This window comes from Zingiber officinale, chromosome 4A (assembly GCF_018446385.1).
Source record: "Zingiber officinale cultivar Zhangliang chromosome 4A, Zo_v1.1, whole genome shotgun sequence".
NCBI lineage: Eukaryota > Viridiplantae > Streptophyta > Magnoliopsida > Zingiberales > Zingiberaceae > Zingiber > Zingiber officinale.
Genome location: NC_055992.1, coordinates 43,907,889 through 43,917,252, shown reverse-complemented (window position 1 = coordinate 43,917,252; position 9,364 = coordinate 43,907,889). Strand labels below are relative to the sequence as shown.

Here is a 9,364-nt window from a genome sequence, read left to right as displayed (position 1 = left end):
ACTTTCCCTACACTCAAAACATATTATATGATTTTTATTATTAATTGAAATATTTATACCTTTGCTTGCAGGGGTGGCATCTTTTTCTTTGGATCCGGAGGTAGAAGCTTCCTCTTGATCGGACCTTGATTCTCCTCCATTTGATTTTTCTTGACTTGTGGAGGTAGAATCTACTTCCTCCTCTTCGTCTCTTGACCCGGATGTAGAAGCTTCTTCTTCTTCTTGATCCGGTGTCACCAAGGATTGCTCCCCCTCAATCCTAGAGGTGGAGGCTTCATCATCTTGAATATGAAACAAGGAGTATGCTCCCTCCTTGTTCCCTTCGTTGCATTCCCTTGAGGATGAAGCTTCTTGGACTTCCTCTTCTTCGGAGGTTGAGTATCTCTCAACCTCGGAGTCCTCCTCTTGGTCTTGCTCCAAAGAGTCACCCTCTCTGGATTCTTCATTATCTTGTACAGTGGAGGGGATCTCTTCATGAAGCTTAGCCAATTTGCTCCAAAGTTCCTTTGCATCTTCAAATTCTCCAATTTTGCAAAGAATGGTGCTTGGCAATAAATTGACCAAAAGCTTGGTCACATTGTCATTTGCCTCGCACCTTTGGACTTGCTCCGGGCTCCATTTGCTTTTCTTTAGAACTTTGCCCTTTGAATTTCTTGGAACCTTGAAACCTTCCATTAGAGCAAACCATTGCTCTATCTCCATCATCAAGAAATTTTCAATTCTTGATCTCCAAGAATCGAAGCTTGTGGATGTGTATGGTGGAGCCACCCTTGTGTCAAATCCAAGTCCATCTTGGAATTGCATCTTGAAGTTGAGCTTGATAAAGTCTTGAACTTGAAGAATTTGCTTCAACTTCTTCACCCTCTAGCTTTTCTTGTTATGCTTGACCCTTCCGGCGATGATTCCGGTGAAGAGCGGCCTTGCTCTGATACCACTTGTTAGGACCAAAAGTAGCTAGAGAGGGGGGGGGGGGGGGGGAATAGCTCTTCGCGTGCTCGTTGCTCGGCGTTGCTTGTTTCTTCAAAGATACGCAGCGGAAAATACAGAAACAAATCACACAACGCTAACAAGGTTGGTTTACTTGGTATCCACCTCACAAGAGGTGACTAGTCCAAGGATCCACACCTACACACACACCCTCCACTAATAAAACTCTCCTTTATGGTAACTACCAAAGGCGGAGAAGCCCTACAAGACTCAATACAAGAAGAAGAAAAGGTAGTAAAGAAATACAAGCTTACAAGCTTACAATGAGTGCACAAACCCTAACCCTAGTTTCTTCTTCTTGCTTTGATCCACCTCTTGACTTGGAAGAGCCTCCAAGAACCTTCAAGAACTGGCGATCTCGAGCTTGAGAAGAGTTGTGAAGGAGCTGGTGAAGATCTCGAATGAATCGGTGAAGTTCTTTTGCAGCCATCGAACGCCTGCAGCTATAAATGACGCCAACGGTCGGATCCCGATCGATTCGAATGTTCCCAATCGATCGGGGAGGCTTTGGATCGATCCACGGATCGATCCAGAGCGCCTCTGTGCTCTGGAAACGCGCCTGGATCGATCCACGGATCGATCCAGCGCTTATCGCGCGAAGCAGCCGCGTCCCAATCGATCCACTGATCGATTGGGACATCTGGATCGATCCACGGATCGATCCGGAAGCTCTGACGAGTCCGGATCGATCCACCGATCGATCCAGAGCCTGGATCGATCCACGGATCGATCCAGCACTTGGTTTTTGTCCAAAACCAAGTCCCAAACATCCCTAACCAACATTCGGTCAACCTTGACTGTTGATATGTCATGCCTAGCATCTAGTCACCCTTGACCTGCTAGGACTCCCTTACCAAGTGTCCGGTCAATCCTTTGACCCACTTGGACTTTCTCCAGATGTTTGGTCAACCTTGACCTACCTGGACTTTTCTTTCATGCCAAGTATCCACCAATCCTTTGACCTACTTGGACTTCCCAACCAGATGTCCGATCATCCTTGATCCATCCGGATTTTCCTTGCCCGGCTTCACTCACTGGGGCTTTCACCTAGCTTCACTCACTAGGGTTTTCCATCCGCCTGCTTCACTCACTAGGACTTTCACCTGGCTTCACTCACCAGGGTTTTCCATCTGCCTAGCTCACTCACTAGGACTTTCACCTGGCTTCACTCACCAGGATTTCCATCTGCCTAGCTTCACCCACTAGGACTTTCACCTGGCTTCACTTACCAGGATTTCCATCTACCTAGCTTCACTCACTAGGACTTCCTTCTGCCTGGCTTCACTCACCAGGACTTTTCTTCCGCCTGGCTTCACTCACCAGGACTTTCATTTTGCCTAACATCCCAGTTAGGACTTCCCAGTCAAGTATCCAGTCAACCTTGACCTACTTGACTCTTCTTCAATCAATATCTTATTGTCAAACATCTAAACCCAAACCAAGACTCAGCTTGGTTACCCAGGTCAACCTTGACCTGAGGGATATTGCACCAACAGTAAACACATTACTATACCCGTAAATGTCTAAATTTGTTTCATTTTTAATTTTTCTTTTGACTTAACATTATAATCTAATTGAGAAATATATCCATAAATACCTAAATTTGTTTTTTTATTTTTTTTAACGGAATACTATAAGCTAATTAGAAAGTTCGGTAAAATCTTAAATTTTTTTAAACATGAATACTATAATTTTTGGAAAGTTTAAATTAGTTAAAAAAACTATATTAAAAAAATTTAAAATAAAAACACAACAATATGTTGCGCAACACGCATAGTAGTACATTGTAACATCGCGCAACATATCAGATTCATGTATATATATATATATATAATTATAATTATAATTATAATTATAAAGGTATTTTAATGATTAAGAAGTTAAAATAACCTTCACTGTTATTTTACTACTTCAAAAAAAAAAAAAAAAATGATATTAGCATCTAAATAAGAGAAGAGTTTAAAATAATATACACTGGCATTAATGGGAGCAAATTAGATTAAAGGGTCTTCAGCCAACTAGGCTACTCGACATTTTTTATAGGCCGTCTGATATGGATCTAACGGACATTGTCGTCCCAACAACATGGCCTCATTCAATAGGACGACACGCGCAAAACGCTACTCATGATTGGTCCACGTAAGCAAAATTGACGTGTTTTCTTTGCCCTCTATGCAGGAGAGACGACTCAAGAGGATCTCACCCTCCGACTCCAAACACGTTATAAACCACGCTTCGGTTCATTCCGCATCAAAAAGCACGAGAGAGAGGAGAGTCAGCTCTCGTCCGGATTGCGAGATAGAGAGAGAGAGAGAGAGAGATCCAGTTCCGCGTTTTGGGCGAAGAGGAAGCTCCAGGGGGGAGCGGCTATGGCTTCATCGCTGCTGAATCGTCGGTCCCTGATCCTGTTGGGTCTCTTGCTCGCTGGTATGTGTTTCTGATCTAATCTCGTGGTATGTTCTGCTATTGATCTGCCTTTGTCTCTCTGATCTTTGTTTCTGAACCTTGCTTCTGGTGAAAGGATGTGGGGATCTGATCTGGGTTCCATTTGGGCTTGTCTTAAATCCAGATCCGTTAGATATACGATGTCGTGCTAGGATCTGGTGCGAGGGGGAGTGAATGTTTGCATTGTGTTTTGTTTTTTAGTTTTATATAGAATCGAGCAAAAATATAATCCTATGATTGCTCTTGGAGATGAGTTTTGTTTGAATAAATAATGCATGGAATTGTATGATAATTGTCATGACAGACTATTTGTCTTCTGCACTTGCCTCGTTAATACTTATTAATTTGCAAATCGACGTCTATATGCAGTTTTTTTTCCCTTCCAAAAAACAAAAGAAGATACTATTCCATGCTTGAATCCTATACTTGAAAATGCTTTTCTCTTTGTTTTTTTTTAATGTTTATTTGATTCAAGAATTATAGATGTGCTCTTATTAACGGATTTGTATCTATTATTTTGGATCCCATGAAGCTACATAGGAGGTGAGAAGAGGTAGGGTTGGAAATGAACGATCAAGCTTGTACAATAGTAAAAAAGTATATAAAATAAACAATCTTGAACACTAATAAGCTTGTTCTTTAATGTTCGTAAACAAAGTTCATGAATAAGCTTATTTATTAATTTGTATAAAATTTAATTGTTTATATATATCTTTATATATTATTTAAATACATAAAAATATGATAATTTATATAATTTTAAAGTTAATTCATAATATCTTAATAGTAAAAAAATAATATAAATTTCATGTATTAGATAAACATTTAATTTATCAACAACATTGTTAATTTAGCTCGATAAAAAGCTATAAGATAAGATTTTTAATAAATAAGTTTGGATGAGGTCAATAAGTAAATAAATAATATTGAACATAGCTAAATTAGGCTTGGCTCATTTACACCTCTAAGAAGAGATGTATGCACAACCATACTGCTAAAAGTAATATGCATCTCGCTTAAGTCTCCTCTATCCAATGCTTTTTTGTTTACATTAGATTGAATTTGACAAATTATGTTTGTGAACAAGCTCAATCTTTGGAATAAACATGTGACCTCCTTTATTGATAGTTCTGGATAAAACTCATGAACAATTAACAAACAAACTTATTTACAAGTTTTTTTTACCATTTTTTTAATCTCTTTCATACATGTATAAAAGATTCTAGTGTATACATATGTAGTAGATAGTGTTTGCATTTGTTTTATGTTCTTTTACAAATTCTGTTGTTTTAAGGTATCTAACAGAGCTTGGTAAAAATTCAGGCACTTGTAGAGTTTGATAAGCTTTTTAATAAACTAGCTTTAATACATAAGTTTGAGCTTGTTTGAGCTTAGTTTGCTGTGGTTTTTTTCTATTGAATAGCTTGAACAGTATGGAGCTTGGTTTGACTTATTTACAAGCCTACTTATCATTGCTGGATATGTCTATAACTTGTCATGATAAGCTTTTTAATAAACACGCTTGAATACATAACTTTGAGCTTGAATGCTTGATTGAGCTTTGCTCACTATGGTTTTCTCTAATAAATAGTTTCAATAATGTTGAGCTTGGCTCAGCTCCGTTATAAGCTTATTTATCATTGTTGGAGATGCCCATGTCTTGTCAAAAATATTTTTCTCATTTTAAAATATCATAGTTACACCTAATTGCAGAAGAATAATAATAGCACGTCACCAATTGATCTAAATGTTAAAGAAAAATAACATAATATCGTTGATTTTAAAAGAAAATAAAATTTCTACATTTTTTTAAATTTGAATGTGGTGAGTCCTTTTCTTGAGTTGTCGGTCTAGTGTTTGTTTTTTCCGCCATTGAGATAATTGAACCAGTTTCTTGAATTTGCAAGAATGTTTGTCTATGGCCGTGACTAATTACTTTAACTGTTTTTTTTTTCAGGGTCTTTGTTTGCATTCTCGGTTGCTAAAGAAGAAGCCACCAAGTTGGGAACTGTTATTGGGATTGATCTTGGGACCACCTACTCTTGTGTTGGTGTCTACAAGAATGGACATGTGGAGATCATAGCCAATGACCAAGGAAACCGCATTACACCATCTTGGGTTGCTTTCACTGATTCTGAGAGACTGATTGGTGAGGCTGCAAAGAATCTGGCAGCAGTGTACCCAGAAAGAACTATCTTTGATGTCAAGAGACTTATTGGAAGAAAGTGAGTTTACTCTTTGACAGTTTGCTCAATTGTTTGGATATATTTCATTTGGTACTTAAACATTTCCTATATACAGATTTGAGGATAAAGAAGTTCAAAGGGACATGAAACTTGTCCCGTACAAAATTGTTAACAAAGACGGCAAGCCTTATATCCAAGTCAAGATCAAGGATGGAGAAGTTAAAGTTTTCAGTCCTGAGGAAATAAGTGCCATGGTTTTGACTAAGATGAAGGAGACAGCAGAAGCTTTCCTTGGAAAGAAAATTAAGGATGCTGTGGTTACTGTTCCAGGTATAGAATGTTCTAGATTATTCCTTCACTTTAAATTTATCCCATGAGATAATTCTCATTTTTCATCTTTTTCATGTACCAGCTTATTTCAATGATGCTCAAAGACAGGCAACCAAAGATGCTGGCATAATTGCTGGCTTGAATGTGGCCAGAATAATCAATGAACCAACAGCTGCTGCCATAGCATATGGTCTGGACAAGAAGGGTGGTGAGAAAAACATTCTTGTTTTTGACCTTGGTGGTGGCACATTCGATGTTAGCATCTTGACAATTGACAATGGAGTTTTTGAAGTTCTGGCAACACATGGTGATACTCATCTGGGAGGTAATTTGTTTTGGCCTAGATTTTTAGTCTCTTATCTAGGAGAAGAATCTCCAATACTGGCTGAGAATGCAAATAACCAATTTAACTAGCAATTTGAATGTACTAATGAATTTTCACTGCTTGGCCTCTCTGGTTTATCTAAATCTCAAATGCTTGTTCTGACCTTAACTCAACCACCATTCTAATAAATAGAGATGCTATTATAAGCACTTCTCATACTTCCAACTTTGCAACTTTGGAGGGAATCTAACATCATCCCTTCCTCAAACATTTTATAACAGAAAAATGGCATATAGTAACCAGTATACATCTTGCATTCAGTATGTGGTTAACCTGTCAATTACATGCAATTATTTTTGATAAGATTGCAAATTCATTTTTAAGAATCCAATAGCTTTTTCAACTTGGCAAGTATCATGACCCTTTTTTGTCTCACTAGCTTGTTATATTCGTGTGTGATAATTCTTTTGTTACAAATTTGAGGTTGCTAGGCTAATAGTTGTTTCCAATAAATGATAAGTTCTTTTAGGGGTTCTTTAGTTAGGAGATGGTCAGTTAGCTTCATATTATGCATTATTTGAACTCGTTGTTTTACTTTACAGGAGAGGACTTTGATCAGCGAGTGATGGAGTATTTTATCAAATTGATTAAGAAGAAGCATGGAAAGGACATTAGCAAGGATAATCGTGCTCTTGGGAAGTTGAGGAGAGAGAGTGAACGTGCCAAGAGAGCTTTGAGTAACCAGCACCAAGTCCGCGTCGAGATTGAATCACTTTATGATGGCTTGGATTTCTCAGAGCCTCTAACTCGTGCCCGTTTTGAGGAATTGAATAACGATTTATTCAGAAAGACAATGGGACCCGTGAAGAAAGCCATGGAAGATGCAGGGTTGCAGAAGCATCAGATTGATGAGATTGTCCTTGTCGGTGGTAGCACTAGGATTCCAAAGGTTCAACAACTCCTGAAGGATTACTTTGATGGCAAAGAGCCGAACAAGGGAGTTAACCCAGATGAGGCTGTTGCATATGGTGCAGCTGTACAAGGAAGCATTCTTAGTGGTGAAGGAGGTGAAGAAACTAAAGGTACAATCATTGACGATGAAGACTATTTTTCATGTGCCTGCTTACATATTTAAATTCTTAGTAGTGTCGATCTTTTGTGTTCAGACATTCTTCTTCTGGATGTTGCTCCTCTTACCCTTGGTATTGAAACTGTTGGCGGAGTGATGACTAAGTTGATTCCAAGGAACACTGTCATCCCAACCAAGAAATCTCAAGTTTTCACTACTTACCAAGATCAACAGACTACAGTCTCCATCCAGGTACCACTGATTTCTTCTCAACCTTGACTATTCCATTCTTCACTTCTCTTTTTGCCTGTGTCTTGGGCGATTTTTTTGGGAACAGCTTAGTAATTCTTGATTGGGAATATGCATTGCAGGTTTTCGAAGGTGAGAGGAGTCTCACAAAAGATTGCAGACTGCTTGGGAAGTTTGATTTATCTGGAATTCCACCAGCACCAAGGTTTTTTCTTCGTAATGCTGATCTTATTTTGTTCCCATCTTTCAAATTTCTTGCCACTAACATCCTCTACCATGAAACAACAGAGGCACACCTCAAATTGAAGTCACCTTTGAGCTTGATGCAAATGGTATTCTAAATGTGAAGGCAGAAGATAAGGGCACTGGCAAGTCTGAGAAGATCACCATCACCAATGAGAAGGGTCGCCTCAGCCAGGAAGAGATTGACCGAATGGTCCAGGAGGCTGAGGAGTTTGCTGAGGAGGACAAGAAGGTGAAAGAAAAGATTGATGCTCGGAACCAGTTGGAGACCTATGTTTACAACATGAAGAACACTATCAATGACAAAGACAAGCTTGCTGACAAGCTTGAGGGTGAAGAGAAGGAGAAGATAGAGGTGGCCGTGAAGGATGCACTTGAGTGGCTCGATGACAACCAAAGCGCAGAGAAAGAGGACTATGACGAGAAGCTCAAGGAGGTGGAAGCTGTTTGCAACCCCATCATTTCTGCAGTGTATCAAAGGTCTGGTGGTGCACCGGGGGGTGGTGCTGATGATGCAGATGATGACGACTCACACGATGAGCTTTAAGCTGTAGAAGGAGACCAGACAATCATTCGTCGAAGGGATGGACGGAGAGCCATTTGAGGTGAAGAACTCGGTTTCGATTTTGTAATTCTATGCTAAGCTCGTAGGGTTTACTGATGAAGCAGGGAGATACATCTCCATGCTTGGCTTTTTGTGTTTGGGTTTAAACGGAGGTCTTGAACTATTCTATCTGTTAGTTAACCAAACTTCTTGTCTCGACTTGGAACTCACTATTTTTACGGAGTAGCTTCATATTGCCAATATGTACGGCCCTTAGGGCCTCCCATTATAATATTTTGCAATAATTTTTTCAGGTAACTGTTATTAGTTAATATTCCAATAATAATAAATGTTATTTGAGTTTAAACGGGGGTTAAAATTATTTAATGTTTTTTTACTGTCGCTAGCAGTTCGTGAGCGGTTCGGTTAAAATTGGACTCAAAGTTGAAGTTTGTCAAGCCCGAGTTGGATTGATTAAAAATATGAGTTTAATTATTAATGGCTAGGTCACTCATCGAGTCAAATGAATTAATAATAATAATAATATATATTTTTATAATATATAACATATTATTTATTTATTAAAAAATAATTAAAAAAAATTAAACTCGATCTCAAACCCATAATTAGATATCGAGTTTGAGTCAAGCTAGTTTAAATTGAGCCGAACTCAAGCTTGACTCGAGCTCAACTCTTTTACAGCCCTACAAGACACTGAAATATTCTTCTGGAGGCTTTAGGAGGGCTTTATTAGCATACCAAAATGATTTAATTTAGACTATAAGAATTAAGAACGCATGGATAGTGATTTAAATTAAAAAAAAGGTTGTGTTTTAAAAGGGCGTATTTAGTTTTTTGAATCTCTCAAACGATAATCGTATTTTGATTTTTATCCGGTCGTTATCATTTGGACCTTATGGTCGAGCCTACCTACAAATACACTAAGTTTAAATAAAAAATTAATTTTTTTTACTTTCATTTATTTA

The 9,364-nt window shown here is 38.4% G+C and overlaps 1 protein-coding gene across 1 annotated transcript; it reads left to right on the top strand.

The window, feature by feature from the left end:
- The first annotated feature begins 3,225 nt into the window (after positions 1-3,225).
- LOC121969873 (luminal-binding protein 3-like) lies at positions 3,226-8,696 on the top strand. Its single transcript, XM_042520161.1, has 8 exons — positions 3,226-3,414; positions 5,390-5,657; positions 5,734-5,948; positions 6,031-6,273; positions 6,876-7,355; positions 7,440-7,594; positions 7,714-7,796; positions 7,880-8,696. The coding sequence occupies exons 1-8, from the start codon at positions 3,357-3,359 to the stop codon at positions 8,379-8,381; spliced, it is 2,004 nt and encodes a 667-aa protein (XP_042376095.1). The 5' UTR covers positions 3,226-3,356; the 3' UTR covers positions 8,382-8,696.
- Positions 8,697-9,364: the final 668 nt, after the last annotated feature.

Bases quoted from the DNA above. Each gene is read 5' to 3' on its own strand.
- LOC121969873 (XM_042520161.1), top strand. From the start codon at position 3,357: ATGGCTTCATCGCTGCTGAATCGTCGGTCCCTGATCCTGTTGGGTCTC. The intron at 5,949-6,030 runs GTATAGAATGTT...TTCATGTACCAG, and splicing joins TGCTGTGGTTACTGTTCCAG to CTTATTTCAATGATGCTCAA. The intron at 7,356-7,439 runs GTACAATCATTG...TTTTGTGTTCAG, and splicing joins AGGAGGTGAAGAAACTAAAG to ACATTCTTCTTCTGGATGTT.